At 40.9% G+C, this 20636-nt stretch overlaps 2 protein-coding genes across 2 annotated transcripts; both read left to right on the top strand.

The window, feature by feature from the left end:
• Positions 1 to 8676: 8676 nt before the first annotated feature.
• LOC115377389 (dickkopf-related protein 3-like) lies at positions 8677 to 13457 on the top strand. Its single transcript, XM_030077079.1, has 4 exons — positions 8677 to 8708; positions 12313 to 12465; positions 12846 to 13020; positions 13252 to 13457. Exons 1-4 carry the CDS (start codon positions 8706 to 8708, stop codon positions 13455 to 13457), a joined length of 537 nt encoding a protein of 178 aa, XP_029932939.1. The 5' UTR covers positions 8677 to 8705.
• A 2925-nt stretch (positions 13458 to 16382) lies between these two features.
• tectb (tectorin beta) lies at positions 16383 to 19707 on the top strand. The gene is made up of 10 exons (XM_030078492.1): positions 16383 to 16449; positions 16658 to 16848; positions 17016 to 17167; positions 17276 to 17348; positions 17536 to 17639; positions 17760 to 17843; positions 17994 to 18156; positions 18731 to 18809; positions 19411 to 19443; positions 19634 to 19707. Exons 1-10 carry the CDS (start codon positions 16383 to 16385, stop codon positions 19705 to 19707), a joined length of 1020 nt encoding a protein of 339 aa, XP_029934352.1.
• The last annotated feature ends 929 nt before the right edge of the window (positions 19708 to 20636 follow it).

Raw genomic sequence — 20636 nt, 5'->3', positions numbered from 1 at the left:
TTACAAGTTGTTGAGTTCAGAGGTTGTAGTCTGAGCTCTGTGGTTTTCTGCCTTAGGGAGTGATTCATGTTCATGAAATGTAAAACCGATTGGACTGCATTTTTGCAAACAATTGTTTTTCCCATTTAAAGGAATATGCCAATGTTTCCTGTTTTCTGTCTTACCCAGGCTGAGACCATTTTCACCTCTGCACATCCAGTGGCTCAGCTCCAGTGGGTAACATTTTGTGTTAGCTTAGCATAAAGCCTTGAAGTCTATGGGAGTCATTAGCCGAGACAGCGTTGGAGTTGGTTCAAGGTTTATTTTTTCACTTTGAGAGCATGGCTAATGACTCCCATAGACTTCAAGGCTTTATGCTAAGCTAACACGAAATACTATCAATAAGAGCTGAACCACTGGATGTATGAAGATGGTATTGAGCATCTTGTCTCAGCCTGGGTAAGTCGGAAAAAGATTATTTTGCCCAAAATGTTGGCGTATTCCTTTAATTCTCATCTCTAATTTTACACTGATAGCTTCATCTAGTTTATGAGTGTGTTTTTTTTTCACATGATGGTGTAGAAATAATATAGATTCCAGTGTTTGCACATGTTGAGCAAAACCTCTGTGACAGCAATGGGGTTGAAAAGCAGTACATTTTCAGCTCTGGTGATATGACCTTAAAAAATGTTTGCAAGTTGCTGCTGACATGCACCTGATTGTGGATCTCCTCATTGGATGAGATGGGAATAACCACAGGGGTTTGACCAGAACACAATGAAACAAAGGCTCGTTTTTTTCACACCAAGCAGAGGACTCACTGTGCAGTTTGCCGCACTCCCTGATGTTTTATGAGCCCACTGTTCATTCCTTGTTAATCCCTCCAGAAGTCTATGCACTTCATCCTATATTCATGGAGACAAGTAGGATTGGGACATCATGCTGCGCTTTGTTGGCGTGCTGCTGAGAGGAAGGGGCAAGAGGAGCACGTCTGGTCCAGTGCTGCACAGCTGTTGTGGATGATAAAATATTAGTGCTTTCACGCAATCCAAGGGTAAAAAGAAGTCTCTGGTTCTGGATTTAATTCACTCTGTTCATGGATACACACAACACTAAGGTGCATGTTCTGTTATTGGTAAAGCTAACTCATACGAGCTGGTGTTTGTTCATGTATTACTTTGCTAAACTGTATTGACCTGACAGCCCAGCTTAGCAGCAACAAGTTTCATGCGGTTAAGACAACTGACAGCAAAATGGGATGCTGTCTCCATAATTTTGATTGGTCATTTTAAAATTCCTGTCAATTCTGTGAATGTTTTTTTTAGCTCTCTGCGCAGGTGGCTTTACTTTTTCTTCATGTGAGTGTGCTGGCAAGGGCTCTGCTGTCATATGAATTGCGGCATCATAATAATGTTGTGGTTGTCCACCACAGCTGATCTGCATCAGCAGGAGATTTTGAGGGGGAAATTGTTTAAAGGCAGATAGACTCGGCAGTTCAGTTTGATGTTGTGGTAACGCTATAGAAAACCATATGAAAACCTGCAGGTTCTAGATTCATAAAAGGTCTCTGAAAATTTGAACTGGAAAATCCATCCATTGCTGGATGTGATAGCACAGAGGTCCTGGGATGGCCGGGCTCCACAACAACATGTGGTTCAAACCCCATGTTTGGAAAACTGATTTTCAGTTTTTGCACCCAAATGTGTTTCTCAGGAAACTAGTTTCAAATTTTATTAAAAACAACAACAAAAAAGAGCATTTTAAATGAGAAAACCACATTTAAAATTCTAATAAAAATGATAACTTTCAAGCTATTGTGTACAAATTTTGCCTTTCAGATTCAGTTTTTGAACTTATATATTCAACAAATCCATTTTTCAGGTTCATCTGTTCAGTATGAGCATAACATAAACAAACTCGAGCAACTCAAAAGCAGTTTGTGCCGACACTAATCTCCTCCTGCACTTGTTGCTCTGAGGGACCCTGAAAGCACCACCGTCCCTCTCTTAATAACTCAGTGTAACTGTCAAGGCCTGTCACCCTGCTTGAAAATTGATTACTTTTCCTCATTTGTCCTTCTGTGCTATCAAAAGGTCACCACGGTATAGCCTATTTCCTCAAAATGCTCTGCTCTCTCACTTCTCTTGATTAAAGGTGTCTGAGTCACACACGGCGTCCAGGGAGAAGCAGTGCGCAGGAAGCTAACAGGTCAAGGGAGACCGGCCTGACGGTGAGGGGAAAAGCAGAATGTGTTTTCAGACCGAACAACTAGAAGAGTGCTCTCAGTAGAGTGCAGATCTCCACCAGGCATGTCAGGGGACATGTGGGTGGCTAACAGGAACAGAGCAGATTGTGTGTCCAGTGTGTATGCGTGAGAGTAGTGGAACGAAGGGGAAACAATATGCAGAGTACGTTATCACACCACCATAAGTGATAAGTTAACCGACACAGGCTTTTCAGCAGCTGGCAGGGATTATTGAATATTTTTAAGTGACTCCAGTGTTTGTTTGAATGCATATAATCCACAATTGTCACAGTGGTGTGCAAAAATGAACAACAATCCCAACAAAGCAGCAAAATATCAATTTCAAAGCAAAAGTGCCAATAAAAAAATCTGCCACCGAACACGCTCCGGCACACGTGTTAACTTTTTGAATCTCTGGCAAGAAGACACAACTGTTGCTGTGTTTGAACTGAATCTGTGGCAACAAGACATGAATTGTTGTCCCTAGCAGAAAGACATGAAAGGAAAAAAAACAACAAAAAAACAACAAAAAACAAACACAAGATTCCAAACTGAAGTAGTTGTTCATCACTTGTGGCCTGTACCAGATGGTTGGGAGGAGAGAGGAGATAGCACTCAGTTGTGGTATGAAATAGGTTTTTCAAAGGTGTCGAATCACCACAACCACCAGAGGTCATACAGTCATAACTGTGTGCAAAAAAAAAAAAAATATTAAGCTGATGGGCCCAGTAGTGTTGGAGATTAGCTGCCAACAGATACACACGACCAAACACACCATCCCATCCAGGCTGAGGGAATAAATATGATAAACGGCTGGGCTTGTGATTCACTGATAGAGCAGTAAGATGGAGCTGCCTAGCTGGCTGTGAGGCATAACCCAAAACATATTAACCATCCAGTGAGCAAAATGCCAGGCACAAAATAGTGTCTGTCTTGTGATTTCTCATAAACTTACATAATGTTTGTTTTCCTGCATTTTTAGACACAGACACGCAATGACTTCAGATTGGGGAGCAAAGCTGTTTTTATAGGGACAATAAAATAGTCTCAAATGACTAGAAGGCTGAGTCAGACAAGTCAGTCAGACTTGTAAGCCCCAGCACCTCTCCACAATTTGTGAACCAGCTCATTGATTTAGCAAGCATCAGCTGTTTGGATACTGACCTGAACAAACACAACAGGTAAAGTTTGGGTTTCATGGTTCATGAGCCAAAATCACAAGCCCGCATCATTTTCATCATCAACTTTGAGATAGATAGCTGTCTCTCATACGTCTCGGAGTCTTAGCCTGTTTGTTTTAAATATTAATGTGTGTTTGCTGTATGGGCGGCTCCCCTGCATGTCCTGCCACTGTTGACCTCCAAGTGAGTAAGGTCACACAGGCTGAATTAACTTCAGCTGAGGTCATCGGGTTGGTCAGTGTGGGCCAGGACAAAGTAGAGTAACTAAGTAAGCACGGTGCTTTTTGCGCCTGAGGTCAGTTCTTCTTGTTTCACTGTGTTTGCAGGGCAACTTGTTTATTATTCTTGTCCTCTATAAGTTCCTGGTAGCTGCTATTTTGCCTCCAGTTATTTAGTGGGTGTGTTTTTGCCAGTGGGTTGTGTGCTTCACAACTATGGAGGTGTAAGTGAGGTAAAGTATAGAAAACTGTTTCAGTGTTTATTCTCACCTGGTTTGATGCCATTTCAGAGTTACTGCAAACAACTAGTGCAGTACATCTGTTCCTTCACTGTTGCTGAGCGCCACCTGGTGGAGCTGGCCACCTTGGTGAGCTTCCTTCACTACCTGCTGTGATGAGATCAGCGGTTCCCAACCCAGTTCTCATGAACCCTCTGCCCTGCAGCTTTTTGTTGGAGCTCTACTTTTGCACACGTGACCCAATAAGGCCAATGCACTTTCATGCACGCCCTACTCAGGTAGATCTGTTTCAGCCAATCAGCACGAAGCCCTTAAATGGACAAAAAAGCTGCAGGACAGGAGGTCTTTGAGGACTGGTTTGGGAAGCACTGGTTTAGATAAATGGGCACCTTATGAATAATTTCATTTTGCTGTGACTGCGTGCCTGAGGAGTATCTTGTATCCCCTTGGACACTTGCCTTTGATGTAGTCTACCCCCTTTGGCACCTTCAGCCACCATAGCTTTTAATTATTAGTGCTTGGTTATAAATTGTATATCTGAGATAAAAGAATTTCTATTGTCATTGCCTTTGTAATAAAATATTTTTATGTATTTATTTTTTAAATATTTCAATATTTTTTCCATACTCCCATAGTCTTAAGGACGTTTGCTTTGGCCTTGGCGTAACACCCCCTTCCCTTGCTTCCTCAGGTTCCCTTTCAACAGTTCATTAATAAACTTTACCATTTTTCACATTCACACATTTTTTCTTAGTGAACGAATTTGTGTGTACTTCTACCGGAGTTGGTCTTTAGTGTGTTAACTTGAAGTTGTTCCACTGGTTAACTCCCCAGCATGGTGACATTGGTACCACTGTCACACTTATGAATATGAATATGTAATATGTGCTTAGAAGAAACAATAGTTTGAATAGTGTCATAACACCTCCTATAAGTTGCCAAAAAGGATAGTGGTAATATGACTCCACTTGATTCCATTATTATCTATAAATTATGTTTATTAATGTGATAGTTCATTGCAAATTCATTGTAAACTGTTAGATAAACTTAAGCAAATCTGTGCAGCATCAGCAAAATTAGATCAAGCAGCTAAAACTCAACTTGTTGCATTCAAGCTTAGAATGTGTTTGTGTATGTGTGTGTGTGTGTGTGTGTGAGAGAGAGAGAGAGAGAGAGAGAGAGACAGAGAGAGAGAGAGAGAAAGAGTTCATCTTCCTGTTTTGCTGCTGACAGTCAGTTCACCTGGGGCATTTAAAAGTCCTTTCCATAATTCCTGAATATTTTCCCCTCATATAAGCAGAGTCCAGGATAAAATCTTGTATTTATGGTGACAGAAATGACCACTACTGTCATGCTCCTCTCAGATTTCAGCCGGCGGAAAGCAACGTTCAGTTGTGAGATGCTTTTTGAATAAACTGCCAAACGTTTTCCGGACTAGACCTGATTAGTGAATGCTGGCCACAAGTGACCCTTGCTCCATATTTTGTCTCGCACCCTCTTCTCTACCCTCGCTGCTTTCTTCTACCTGGCACAAAGGAGACAGGGCTGTTTCCCATTATAGTCGGAGTCACACTCCTCTGTCTCGTTCCAATTGGAAACAGGTTATAGAGAACATGATTTAAACCTTACCAGAAATCCAGTTCAAACATCTGAGGCCAGGAGAAGACAGAAGGGTTCAGCTTATTTAAAGGTTCCATTTCAAGATGAGGTAAGTGTATTTGTTTGACCCAACACAATGAATCAGGTTTGTCATCATTGGTTTTAGTACAGTAGGTCCTCTTGTAAAAAAAAAAAAAAAAAAAAAAAAAATGTCAACAAAAGATTACTGCCACCACCTTTATATCATCATAAAGAACAGATGTGGAGTTGGTTATGAGATACCTAGTGGCTTATTACAATATATAGTAGCACGCTTACTGATAAGCTGTTAGCCTAAGAAAGCGAGAGGCTGTCCTGCTGGCTTTTCTGGTAACACACACCGCACACTCTGTTTGGTTCGTGGCTTTTGTTGCACGTCATCCTCTTTCTCTTTCCTGCTCCTCTCCACTGTATGTTGTCTTACAAGCAGATGTGCGCTCGAAACAGTCTTACACAAACTATGGCAAGGATACAATCAAGCACTTTAACCGTTTCTTTGTAGAAGAGCTTTTTGTTTGAGCTGTTGTGGGTGCTTTTCCATTACAAAGTATCTACTCTATTTACCTTGGCTCTGCTTGTTTTTGGTGCCTTCTGGTTAATTTTTGGGATTTTTGCACATTTTGCTGAAACCTCATTGGTTGCTTGTGGGTGTGTTGACTAGTTTTTCCTCCCTTCTCTGCCAGAGTCACATAAGTGTTATATTTTCAGAAAATCAACTAAACCAACACAAAACGGCTGCTGCACACAAACAGCATTAGTGTCACTAAGAAATTCTCTGAAAAACAAGCAAGAATGACATGGATAGATTATCAACTATGACACAAGTTTCGTGAGTCGCGCTTCTTGTATCTCATGGTTTTAAGCACCAGTTTCCCTTCGACCAATCAATTATCTGCCGTGTTTCATGTCACATTTTAGTATCTGCTCAACTCACATAGAACCTCGATGGTCGTGGTTCCAAAAATAGTACCCGGTACCAGATACTGTCCCAATTCGAAGAATGGAAAACCAAAAAAAGATCAAATAGAGCAGAGAAAGTAGATACCATGTACTGGAAAAGGGGCATTAGTTAAAGCATGCCACATTTCAAAAGACAGCACATAGCAAGCCCATAGTTTTTCACCAGTTATTTAAAAATTGCTCTAAAATTGCTTAAAAATTTTTCAATTCCAACACATTACAAGCAGCCTGACAATGAGCATATGGCTCATTAGCTATATCAGACAAGTAACATCTGTTTTACCAACAGTTAAGGTACCTCACATTTGAGACTATACAAACATTGGGTTGTACACATCGTAAAAGCTGTAGACTGCTAGACATTATTGCAGCATTCCAGACAGACAGGTTATGGGAGCACAACTCTCCTCAGGAAGAAAAAAAAAAAAAAAAACCTGTAGCACATACGGATAACAAAAATTGTCTCATTTTACAATTCTCTGTAAACTATTTATGCTTCTGCAATGGGCTATTGAAATATGAAAGCCAATGCTGTTATTGTTTTTGAAGACATTTTCCACTTTATTCAAAGGGAGTGATAGGGAGGTGAGGGGAACTTGTGCTCTGGAGTGTCCAAAAATAGTTTAGTTAACACATTTCAGACTGGTATGTGTGAAACTCAGGTTTTATTTCCCCACTGTGTTAACACCAGAGGTCAAATTAAACAATATGACCAAATACCACCAAAGACACAACATCATGAAACCACTGAAACTCCAGAAAGACACTACTAGACTACTACTATAACTAACTTCTTACCACTGTTACCACGAGTATAACTTATGATAATGGTAATAATAGCTACAGTTTATCAGCTGCTTGAAAGGACAAATTCAGTGGCATTTTTTACAGTGAGCAGTGTTTCCAGGATTCACACTATTTTTTATAGCCTGTGGTTCAGTTTGGCCTGGGACCTGTTGCATTTCCTCCCTGTCTTTTTCCAGATCTGTCCTCTCTATTCCACTGTCACCTTTCAAATAAAGGCAAAAAAGCGTCTGTACTCACAGGTACCTTTCAAAGAATATAAATGGTACTTGCTGCTTTTAATGGACTGGAACAGGAAATAACTAATTCTAAAGGATATGGTACACTAGCGACCTAATAATGCCACATTCTAAGAGAAAAGTTAGATCTCCAGTGACAAAAGGTAGAATATTTTGTCTGACACTGCGTAAGGACAATGTTCCCTTTTATGGTCCAGTTTCAGTACTGGAACCTTTTACTGAGTAATACTGCAGAAACCATTGTCATAAACCACCAAAACTAGACCAGTGTGTTTTGTTTCTGTTTTTCAGTGACTAGCTGGTGACGTCAAGCCAGTTGTGGCAATAACCAAAAATAATTATGTAACATCCGTATATCATACAAATTATGACCAGGAAGGATGAGTTTCATCATGAAATTTCCACAAACACTGATTAACAGATGATAAAAAGGGGTTTAATAGTGTGGAAAATGAAAATAAATCAGTGTAAAGGATGTGGTTGGAACAGGGTAATTCCACGGGAACATACAGAACTTTGTTGTACAATCCAGGTCAAGTTCATGAAAATCCTTTCCAGGTGGGTAGAAAACATAATTTACAGGAGACCATTGCTTTAAATCTTGAAAACATGCACAAACAAATTTGGCCTACATAAGCCTCGGTTCTTAAAAGATGACTTTTTGAACTGATGTGGAATAGAAAATATGACGCAAATCTCATGGCTAAAATTTCAGAACCACTAGATAAAGAAAGCCACAACACCATCATGACATTATTGTGACTGCATTGCAGCCTGTAACATAAAAATAAAAAATAGACCTGGTCCGGGCATCATCACTGGAAAAGCAAAGAAACCCAAGAAACAGCACCCCATACAGCGCATTTTGGGGCAGAAATCCTACGGTCATTGAAGAAAAGATGCATTCACATGACCTGCTTGTTCTCACTGCCCTGAATACACACTCACTCTTTGGTTTCTATTGCAAATTGTCCATCCAGTCCTGCGGTGGACGTTGCATTTGGCACTGGGAGGGCTGAATCCACATGCGCCTCACCATTCAGAACTCCCTCTGGGGGGTCAAGATCCATTACAATGGACAAAATTCACCCTGCCCGTTGTATTTGTTAGTCTCTAATTGCAAGACCCACAGCTGTGTTGATTGTGACAGCAGGCCCATTCATTACGAACGTCATCGGCAGAGTCATTAACACAGGGAGAACATGGTAAGAACGTTTGGGGACAGTTATCTGCTTTGGCTTTAAGCAAATAAGAGGGGACTATCCTGCTGTATGTACAGTAGCAGGTCAGGACTGCATGTGTGAAGGAACGTGATAGGGGAGGGGAGCGGGAGTCGTACTGCGAGTTGTAATGCTTTTGTTGGAGCCTGCTGCCGGCGTGGAAAACAGACAGCTGATAAGAACAGCTCCAGATATCTGAGAATTACAGCAGCCATTACCACCTCATTAGGGACCGAGATACAGGGAGAGAAAGGTTACAGTTACAAAATTTATAATATAGTCATCAAGATTTTTTATCCAAGTTAAGTGGCCAGGAGTTGCTGTGACTAAGCACTGGTCTTTGCTGCCAATACACATGTTGCATCTGATGAAAATAAAACTGCAAATAAGTAAAAATGTCAGCCACTTTTATGAGTGATTCTTGTGAATTCGCAGGAGAGAAATAATATCCTCGGCCAAACTCAAGATGATGTTTCCAGTAAATTTAATGGTTTATTCACCTTTTTTTTTTTAATTTTCACATTTGTTTTTTTCTTCCATTCACATATCAGTTACCACTTGCCAATCAATACACACAAATCTTCAGCTGAGTAACTCCTCAGATGGTTGCATAATTATGACACAATAGTTAAATCCGTTATTTGTTTACATTTGGCTAACTGATCCAGTCCCGGCTATTGTACCTAGTAATTGACCACCAATTACATCATTAGTCTGTGTTAGTCTGTTATGATAAGGACTTAACTACCTGGAGCTGAGATAGGTGCAGACCCTGTGATATCTACACAACCCATCTGTCTGCCACACTGAATATGTAAATTACTGACAACAATTACCCAGGCATTTCAGTCTGAGTGAAAATACTCTATGCTAATGAAATCAGTTAATGCAAATGTTAGCTAAAGCTAATCAGACAGTTTGAATTGACTCAAGTATAATAGAAGTAATGATTGCATCTAACACAAGCCTCCTCTAGCCCGAGACCTGCCTGTGTGAGCAGTCTGGTGTTTTTGCTCTTGTAGAGTCGGAAGGCTCGTGCGGGACGTCTTGACACAGCAGGCCAGGCTCTCAGGGTATCAGCATTACAACATCTCCACTGTGATCACCATTAATTGATAAGGGGCTGTAACTAGCCCCTGAATAAGGTGGGAGGACAGGGCGCAATCCTAGCCTCGAGGCGTGTGGTGTCATGTCCACACAAAACTTAATAAATTTGAAAATGCATCTTTTTTTTTATTGATCTTCTGTCAACACTAAGCCAGTGTTTTCTACCCACAAAAATGTGACTATTTGAAAGCACATTCCAAGGTGATTAAATCTGAAAATGCTGGTCTGGCATTGTGTTCAGAGGAGGAAGATTAAGTTTTATGAAAACAGTAATGTAGGATTGTCATGTTTTCGAGAGCTGCAAATAATCACTTGATTCATGCTCATAGTGGAGGTGTGAGTTGGATGGAGCAAAAGTTCTAGGTATGGTTTCAGGGCATCAGAGTGTGGACAGTGGACTATTGCAAAATAATCTGCAAATGCTGCTGAGGTGTAGTGTGTGTAGAATGCCAAAACATGGTCTTAGCTGAGTTAGGGTTAGGGTCAGTTAAAAATGCCAAATCATTACTTGCAGAAAACATTCTTTCCAAGGTGTCTTATCCATCCTCAGTCTTTAGTGTTTTTATGTTTGGTTTGTTTGTCTGTTTTGGAATCATGCTTTGGCCACTAGCCAGTACATCAAATGCAACATAAAGTAGAAAAAGAACAAGAAGGTATTTTGAGAGAGACCCCATTTCTCAAAGAAGGGGCTGATGTGGCTACTCTACCTCTATATTTAAACTTATTTTGTGCACATCCTCTTTATTTTTTTTCCACATTTTCTGTGCAGCTATAGTGCATCTTTCATAGATCATAGGCGTATGAACCACAAAATACATTTTTCCCATACAAGACAGCCACTCCCAGGCTCTATATGAGCTAGGGTGCAAGCTGAAACATAAGCAGGACTGTGAGCCCTGTTGTATTGGTGTGAGGAAGATTTGCAGATGTTATCAATTTAGTATTAAATAGCCAAAATAGGCTCAGTGACCATTGCCACCTTCAAGACCAGACATAGCCAGGTCAGTTACAGTGTTAAGACCTTTGGAGGGGAGAAAACATGAGGGTGCGATATAATGATTTTGTCATGTCCAACACAATTCATGAATCAGCAACATCTGCATCTGTGTGACCGCGGTATGAAAACAGTTCATGCAGCTGTATAGAGAACTTGGATATGGATTGGGAAAAATGTAAAGCTTAAAATAGGCCAGATGTTAGGTAGACAGGTACTCACTCACTCCAGGTAGCAAACTGCAGCTGTAGCAAATACAATAAATTACATCTTACAGTGGGGTGACAAAAAACAGCATCTATACAGAGAGTGAAATTCCGGTGCTCAGACAGTAAGAGGGTTAAATAAACACAGAAAAAGTAATGCCTCATAAAACCACAGTTAGAGGGAGAAAAGATGACATGCAGCTACTGTGTGCAACCTTGCAAATCAATTTTTGGATAGATAGTTGTAACATGTGGCTTGCATTTTTCTAAACCTGTTTCTATATAACTTGAGACGTGCATCAATTATGAAACTCTGAGGAATATACGAATTGTCCTCCTTTTCACTACAACTGATTTGAGTTCGTATGATGGTGCAGACAGCATGCCAGAATCACAACGATGAAAAACATGTACGAATGAATCCATTTGTCTCCCCAGAGGAACCTGTGTCGCCTCCGCTCCCCTTCCCCCTGAGAGCTAATCGCTGATGATAATTACGTTTAATGAGATCACGGGGTCGTCTGCGGAGTGCACTCCTGCAAATTGCTCCCAGCGTGGGGTCTGAGGTGGGGTAGGGTAGGGGGTAACGGGGTGATCGAGGTGGGGGTGTTTGTCCAGTGTTTGGGGCCAGGATCCTTAGCGCTGTGGCCCCCGCTGACCCTGGCCGTCCTGTCACTCAGTGACCAGTGAAACATGTCATGCATTTATCTGCTTTTGTCCTCCACTTTGTTTGTCTAGAGGAGATAAACCGGAGAGGTGCTTGTCTTGGCCCTATTGTGTGAAGTTGTTGTCAACCCATCATGTCCATTAACCCCCTCCCAGGGCCCCGTCCCATCTCCCCTCTCTCCTTTCCCCTGCTCCACGGCTGGTCACTTTGCCACTATTTTCTGGCTCTGTGTGTGTGTGTGTGTGTGTATGTGTTTGTTTGGGGGGGGTGACCTGGGCAATTTAGTTAATCCATTAACAACTAATTGTCTCCTCCTACCCTGTTGCTTGGACAAACAGCGTGGCATGGGGGAGTCAAGCCCTGGTGACCTATAAAAGCCATTGTCAACTAGATAGAGCCTCTTAGTACCAAACTTCTACACTGACTGCAACATCTGGCTTCAGAAAACATTCACATTTTCTCTCTTGATAGACACTATCAACTATATTCTTTTGTTTTTGTGCACAGCAGTAGACTCTTCTTTCCTTTTTTCCTTGAGTCATTTGGACCGCTCTGCCACCCGGCTCTTTATCCTTTTTCTTTTCTTGTGGTCTTTTGCTTTTTGGCTGTGTGGAGATGTCGAGGAGTTTGTGGCTGGTCTGCCTGTGTCTGTGTGCCTCCTGGGCAGAGGCTCGAATCTGGGCCTGGATGCTCAACATGCCTCACAGCCCTCCCAAGGAAGGGCCGAGGACAATCAGGGACAGTGCTCCTGCAGCCAAAGGATCCATGGTAAGACTCAGTACAGCATGTTGTATCCTTCTGCTATTTACAGGTATATCACAAATATTCCTGCAGAAATTCAGCAAAAGACATTTTATGATTTGTATAATAACATAGTGTTTTAGAAGCATTCAGCACAACCAAGCTCTGAAATCAGTGTCAGTGGTCAGAGGATGAATGCACATCAAAAGCACATTTTCAAATTAAAACTGGCTTTTGATGACTTAGTGACAGATTAGACATTTTCATTTCATTGTTTTTAAAATGCTGCAGTCAGTAAGTTAGGGCAGGGTTTCACGAAGGTCTTTCCACAGCCAGAACACACAGTTGTTGAGTGGTTGAAAGCGTATCAGTCGCAGTGTCTGAAAATATTCTGCTCTTTTCTGCAGGGTGTGTGCGACCATGACAGAGCCTGTGGGCGGGGTTTCTCCTGCGATCGCCACTTCGGTCTGTGTGTGGCTCTTCGAGGGGAGGGCCATTACTGTCGCAGGGACTCCCAGTGTGTTCGCGGACTCAGCTGCATGTTTGGGAAGTGCCACCGCAGCATCCCCAATGGACAAGAGGGTAAGAAAGAAACTCTGAGGGATCCACAGACACATTTAAATCATATTGCTCTTCCAAGACATTGGGTGCAGTCTGATTTTGAGAATCTCACTTGAAAAATGAGGAAAATAGTTTGGGTTTATCAGATAAACTTGTCCAAGAGGGGCTTAAAACAGAAATGATGTTTAACAATAGACTCAGCTGAATCTAATAAAACTTGACTGGAGACTAATGGGTGCTCCTTCTATCCAGGTGCCAGGTGTAAAGTGGATAGAGACTGTGGGCCGTCCATGTGCTGTGCCCGCCACCACGGTGAGCAGGTGTGCAAGAGGCGCCTGATGCGTGGTGAGAGCTGCTATGTACCTGACGGCGGCCTGGCATTCAGTATCAACCAGATCTGCCCATGTGATGAGGGACTACTGTGTCGTGGAAACAGTGCACCACACTGGAGAGAGTAAGTATAGCATCCAAACACTGCTCACGGTCTGAATCTGAATTTCTGAAAGGAGCAATCACTTTTTAATGAGTAACTACTGAACAAAGTCAGATTTTGAGTAAAAAATCATGCACTTCAAAAGCCATTGGCCATGATGTAATGAAACCTGCCAAAACCATTTACTGATATTACCGACAATATAAAAAAAGGATACACTTCTTTATATTACGTGACATATTGTAGATATATAGCCAGTATACTCATATAACTATTTAAATGTTTTTGTTGGAGCTCCAAAATGATGTTAAGATGTAGAATTCTCAACTTATTGTTAGTGTCAATGATAAACTGCCTGATTTCTAAGTCCCAGTCTTGCTTTGTTTGTCTTTTAGGAGGGAATTTATTTACCAACCTGACCCTACGAGTTGGACCTGCCAAATGGCCAAACCCTGAAACCAGATGCCATCGTACTAAAACTATTTATTATGTAAATATATTGTGTATGATTGTAAATAATGAAATGTATGTATACCCATATAGACTCTATTGCTACTTCTACATATTGAGGTATACAACATGGTAATTTTGTACATTTAGACCAAAGCACTATGTCGCTAGGCCCAACAATACAACAGTGTCTCTGACTTCCCCCTCATGCATTAGTGGTTTTTGACTGTGTCTATAAAATGTCTATTCCTCCTCATGTAATAGAATAAAGAGGCAAACATTTTTTTTCTAAAGGCAGCGATTCCATGCTTTTCTTATTTGGTTTACAATAATCACCTCTTGCTAAATCTGCTGTGATGAGTAAATCATAAAAGGCAGACACGTGAGACACCCTAGAAAAAAAAGAAAATCAGTGTGCAGCATCTTTATTTTTTTTTCTCCTTCATTTATCATCTCATTATAGAGACAGTTGATGGGAAAATTGATGAGCAGCGTATCCACTGAGTTAAGCTTTCAAGTGGACCACGCACACACACACGCACATACATTCCCGCTCCTTAACCAAGCCCTGAGCACGTTTCTTGGATCGCAGGCACCGGTTACGTAACATGATGGAATCTTGCAGCTCCCAATTGTTGGCAGCGCAAGATGCTGTAATGCTACCTGTCCCCTGACCCATTCTTAGATTGGTATCTTCCTTGGATTGCCCCTTAAGAATTCCCCTGTTGGCCCATTCAGATGCTAATGGTGGGCAGTTTCCCCCCCTCAGCTGCATTGTAGTGACTTGAATTGTTGTAAGAAGGACATTAGTGTCTGACCTCCTCACTATCATTTTACAGTGGCCTGTTGTCATTAAGTCTTTGCAAGGATGCACTTGATTCTGTGAATGGGGGTGCACGTCAAAGATGTTGCGTAAGAAAGATTTTAAACTTGTGGTTGCTGCATCTGACCATAATAACCGTGAGTGAAAGCAGAAACCGAATAAATTTCGGTGGTAAGAATGAGATGTGGCAGAACGAAGCCACTGTCTTACCCGGCTGACTTGAAATAGAGCAGATCAAAACTTACCAGCCTGTATCTTGAGTTAATTTGAAGTCATGAAGACTTGAGGCCAATGTGGCTTCAAATTCTTGTAAAAGGGTCAGTGAGGACACAAATGTTTCACACACAAAAGAAAGGGTATCTAGACACTGGACAAAAGGGATATCTAATAGCCCAAGACTTCGGCTGTGTGAAACCTCATACTACTGAATGCTGCAAAACACGGGCCTATCATCTCCACTTAAGACACTAGTTAATAGTGTATGCCTGCCCTTATCTAAGCTACCATCACATTTTAGGGGTATCCATACATGTCTGTTTGCACCATTTAGTTTCTTAATGGTGTTCTGTTCGTGATACCTTGAATGATTGGCCAAGAGGATAAAGAAAGTGAGGAGGGCTGATCGTCTCTGTGTCTATCTCACATTTTGAACACACGGTTAGCGCCAAATATGTAGTGAAATGTTTTAATGATCTTGTGTTCCATCCCATTACCACGGTAATGGGATGGAATATTTGCTACTTGCTCAGTTGTTATAGCTTCATTAATTAATGATTTATCAAAGATCTTTTGTGTGTAAATACCTTATGAAAGCACCGATAGTCGTCCCTACTATGTGATATTGTCACAATATTGATATCAAGTTCTGGCAAAAATATTTTGATACACGTCACAAACCCTAACATTGTGCCACATCAAGTCAAACATGATTTTAAATTGAATAATTACGCCAGCTAGACATACACAAGCGGTTATTAAAACAGCGGTGACAATTTAACAGTTTGTCAGCATTAACGGCTTATATAAAGAGGATATAAAATGTTTTGAACCGTGTCAGGTTTTGTGCAGTTTTCCTGGCAACGTTAGTCATGTTACACATTGTGTGAATCTGTGAGCTCAATTTCAGCCATACAGTGTAGGAAATCCCTGTTTTATCCTCCTCTGCCACCGTGATGGTTCTAATCACATTCCAGATGCATTTATGGTGCGCATCCTAATCTCAGTTTTACAGAATGAATGAAAAATGGCAAAATTTGATGTATGGGCATTCCCAGAGAAGGAGAATCTCCCATGCTGAGTGTTGCACTGATCCCCTTGAGACCTTGGTCATTTGAAAGTCAATATGTGAGCAGCACAGAGAGCTTTTGTGAGTAGCGCTACAATAGAGGTCTCGAATCAGTGCTGCCAAGGGGACAAGTAGAGACGGGACAAGGGGGAAGGTCGATTGCCCTCACCTGTTAAAGTATAAAACGCCTCCTCAAGTTGACACAATGTTAGTTGTAAAGCCACGGGCCCAGGTAACCTGCTGAAGAGCCATGAAGATCCTCTGACATCCAACTAGTCAAAGTTGTTTTCCCCACAGGTAAGTCTTCTTTTGACAGATGTACAGCGTCTGTACTCCTTAAAGACTCCTACATGGCTGATGCCAGTTGTTAAATCTCTCTGCAGCATCAAATAATGGCCTCTGTTGGTGCCCTTCTAATGCTGCTGCCTGTTGCATGGACATGCGCCCCCCAAAAAGCAGGTAACCGCTCTATTTGTTATATTTACTCTTAAATGATGCATAAATACTTCACTTTGCTCGTATCGTGTTCACTTTGGCATAGATAGTAGTGTTGGAAGCAAACCCTGTCCATTTTAAGCAATCGTTTCTAAGGCGTTTTTAAGAGTACATGGTCCAATCTCTAAAAGTGTTTCACCATTCCCAAAATTTGTCTCTTTGCCTTGGACAGATTATGTGATGGTGTCGTGTTTCCCCAACGCCATAATTGCTAATGTCCCAGAGTGTCCGTACGGCTGGGAAATTGACCAGCTGTCCCTGGGAGGGGTCTGTTACACTGGAACGACCACCCCAGGTTACTATCGCTTCACCATCCCAGATCTGACACCCAAAAACCACTCCTACTGCGGCACCCTGGCAGAGGTGAGACACCAAGCAGGTACTTAGACATTTAACCACTCAAGTAAAGTATGATAAGAGCTTTTATTTTTTACGCTGAATTTCCTGTCTAGACTAAAGTTAACTAATCAGAAGAAGTAAAGACGCATTTTAGCCGCACTCGTTTTTGATGTGCCCGTTGTTCCCCACAGTACCTGCCCGGCAAAGACCCCAAGTACGTCTTCTATAACTCCATTGTGTCAAACGATACTTCACTTACAGTCAGGAATCAGCCCGTCAACTACACTTTCAGCTGCACCTACCGGGCAGCCTACCTGGTCAACAACGCAGTGTTCAGCCAAAGGTAAGCATCAATCCAGGATACGGGGTGACCGCAGTCACTATGTGGAGAAAATGTGCATTCTAACCCAATGACTTGCAGCGTTTTTACTAAACCCTCTGCTTTTTCCAGAGTGGCTACAGTTTATGTCAACAACGGGAGTTTAGGCACTTTTAGATCACAGTTGTCTATGAATGTGTTCACGGTGAGTCGCTGCCACACAGATTCACTTTCTCCAGTGGAGGCCTTTTGCCATGTTTGTGCATTTTATTCATAATGCTATTTATATACTATATGTGTTTAAAAAAAATAACATGGTCATGAAATGGAAATGAAAAATCTGCGAGCAAGGTCAGACAAAACAACATCAAAAAAATCTATATATTTTGTAGAATTCGAAATTCTTGTATGCCAAAGATGCTCCCTATGTGATTGACACATCGGAGATCGGCTCTGAAGTCTTCATCGGTATTGAGGCAAAAGGACTAAGTAACAGGTATACTGAATGGTTTCCAAACCTCCTCAGTGTATTAGGTGGTTTATCTTTAGATTCATGGTTTCCTCTCATAGATATGTCCCCAGACCACTGACCCATCCTTGCAATATGCCTCTTCAGATTCAAAGTTGTAATAAACAACTGCTGGGCCACTCCCAGTCCCTACTCAACAGACAGGAAGAGGTGGAGTCTCATCATTAACAGGTAGTCTAATATGAGCTGATACTGGCGTGTGTTAAATGTACCTCAGTATTTTACTAAGGATATGCAGCATTATTGTCATTTGTTTGTTGGATGAATTCTTCACCAAATTCACCAACCATCAAAACAATCTTTCACACCCTTTTTCAACAGCTGCTCATCTGACAGCACTGTGACTATTTTTGAGAACGCCAAAGACAGCCGCTCCATGTTCAAGTTCAACTCGTTCCGCTTCCAGCGGCTGGAGAAGGTGTCGACTGTCTGGCTTCACTGTGAGGTCCAGGTGTGCGATGGAGAAAGGCTCACCTGTCAGCCAGTGAGTACGACCCTACAGAGAACCATGCGCTTGTTGTTATGATAGAAAATATCACCAAAAAATTTGGATCATCACAAAGTCGACTTTTCGTGAGGCACTGATCTACTGTATCTTCTCCATTTGCATGTGCAAGAATAAGTGACAACTCTAAATCAAAATGAAGACAAAAAAATTTCCATCCCAAAGTCTGTAATTTTACTAAAGCATGTTTTTGTTGAAGGATTGTACGTTGTTTCATTTTAAATCACTTCCACTGCAGAGTACACATTGTCTTGGCTCTGCATGAGCATCAGAGAGTCGACACTAAATTAACCAGCTGAGGAGCCACTTACAGCAAAAAGAGAGGAGAAATCTGGCTTTACCTCATATCTGCACTTTATTTTGTTTTATGTGAAATATTCTCTTTTCTCGAAAGTAACTCTTGTTCTGAGAATTTTTAGTCTGAGGTTGCCACACTGTATTTAACAGCTTTATACACAAGTGTTTGTATCACATGACATCCATACAATGGCCCAAAGATTAATTACATTAACTGTTTTTTTTGTTTGTTTGTTTGTTTGTTTGTTTTGCAAAGGCTCCATGCTCTAGCAGAAGTCTCTCAGCTGAAGCAGAGCCAAGTGGGGGCGTCCTCACTGCTGAGTTTCAAATTAAAGGTACAGTACACATAAACAGTGTCATTAGACACTAATGTACAGGGTGTCCACAAAGTCTCTTTACAATTTAAAAAATCTATTACAAAAGCAATTGATGAGATATGTTAATCAGATTTGTTCTATGCACTCAGTGGTTATCAGAGTTTTTAATCACGTTGGACATCAACGACCTGAAGCAAATGATCACTGATGCCATTGCCACCACTGATGAGGCTCTGCTACAGCGAACATGGCAAGAAATCGAGTACTGTCTTGATGTGCTTCGTGCAACTAATGGTGCCCATATAGAGGTGCATTAAATGAGGCAAAAAAAAAAAACTTTAATGTCTACTCCTCATTTTGTAATAATTTCCACAGATTTGTCTATTCACTTGCTTTTGTAATACATTTGTTAAATTGTAAAGAGACTTTATGGAGACCCTGAATTCTCATTTAAAGGGATAATCAGTTGAATAAGATTAAATTCTACATTGAATCTACATGCTTGCTTGTGGGATGATTTAGTATGGGCAGCATTTTGTAGCCTATTTTGTAAATAAATTGTCAGTTATTAATGTATTGTGCGTTTGGAGTGTCTAATGTGATTTGTTGTTTTTTACAGCTATCAAGTCATCCAATAAAGGACACATAACAGGTAAAGAGATGTGATATAGTGGTAAAAGTATTAATTACAATTAGAATAATTACAATAAAATACACTGTAATATATTTTATTTTTAATGTGCTTTATTTTTCTATATTATAACTTGGTTATCACCAAGTTATCACCAGCTCACATTGTTGGCATTTCATCCGCTCTGTTTCTTTCCCCATTTCAACCACAGGAACATCAATATTCATCCTGTTGATGGTCCTGGTGAACACATGTCTTGGTGTTGTAAATGGACCAAATATGTAGTAAAGACACACATTTTCACCCGCTGTCATCCATTCATTCATCATTCATTGGCTGTATATATAGAAGGTGACACGTCGTGCAAGTTAAAAACATTCACACACACACACACACACACACACACACACACATACACATACACACACACAGAGGGGAGTGCCACCCAGGACTCAGGGAGCGTATGAACACATTCCTCCTCCGCACCCACGCTGTGTTGATTATTTCAAACATTACAAATACCATTTGTAATCAGCACATGTATTGAGGCATTGGTGTTCTGTTTGTGCGTGGACAATCTTGTGAATGTTATATACATTATTTCTTTGAGTTCTGAAATAAAGATTTGTTGACAATCGAACAATGTTCAGCTCTTTTATTTTTGATTTATGTGGTTTTGAGGAAGTTTTATGGCATAAATCAACAATTTGGCTCATGTCATGTATGATTTAATAGGCTCAAAATGACAACACCACAATAAACACAAACACAAATCAACAGACTAAGCATTCTGGCATTCCAGTTTACTTATAGGAAAAACATTACCCTGAATATTCCTACATTTACAGACAGTATTGGTAATAATTATGATTGCACACAGCACTGCTTAATCCCAGTTCAAAAGCAGCTGCTCTTTATTTTATAGGTCAAAGCCAGAAGAAGACAAGAAGACAATGTGTCCGCCCCTAAGGCCTTAGTGGGAGACAGACTGGCCTGGTGAAAAGTAAAAATACTCATAATTCATATAGTAAGTTTGCTAAATCAGCACTTTAGAGAAATAATTGAAACAGAGGAAACATGTCAGAATTACAAATTCATCTAAGGCACAGACTCCTTTTGTTTTTATTCCACAGTGAAACAAAAAACAGTTGTGCTAAAATAATAACCATGGGAATCATGGCCTGTAACTGTGAAAATGGTTTTGTGTATTTTTT

Source organism: Myripristis murdjan, chromosome 19, assembly GCF_902150065.1.
Source record: "Myripristis murdjan chromosome 19, fMyrMur1.1, whole genome shotgun sequence".
Taxonomy (NCBI): domain Eukaryota; kingdom Metazoa; phylum Chordata; class Actinopteri; order Holocentriformes; family Holocentridae; genus Myripristis; species Myripristis murdjan.
This window is presented reverse-complemented; position numbering and strand designations above follow the sequence as displayed.

What these genes read in the sequence shown, in the direction of transcription:
- tectb (XM_030078492.1), top strand. Translation starts at nt 16,383, where the DNA reads ATGGCCTCTGTTGGTGCCCTTCTAATGCTGCTGCCTGTTGCATGGACA. An exon ending in GCAAAAGGACTAAGTAACAG is followed by an intron (nt 17,640 to 17,759) that starts GTATACTGAATG and finishes ATGCCTCTTCAG; the next exon opens with ATTCAAAGTTGTAATAAACA. An exon ending in AAAGGCTCACCTGTCAGCCA is followed by an intron (nt 18,157 to 18,730) that starts GTGAGTACGACC and finishes TGTTTTGCAAAG; the next exon opens with GCTCCATGCTCTAGCAGAAG.
- LOC115377389 (XM_030077079.1), top strand. An exon ending in CTGCAGCCAAAGGATCCATG is followed by an intron (nt 12,466 to 12,845) that starts GTAAGACTCAGT and finishes TCTTTTCTGCAG; the next exon opens with GGTGTGTGCGACCATGACAG. An exon ending in CATCCCCAATGGACAAGAGG is followed by an intron (nt 13,021 to 13,251) that starts GTAAGAAAGAAA and finishes CCTTCTATCCAG; the next exon opens with GTGCCAGGTGTAAAGTGGAT.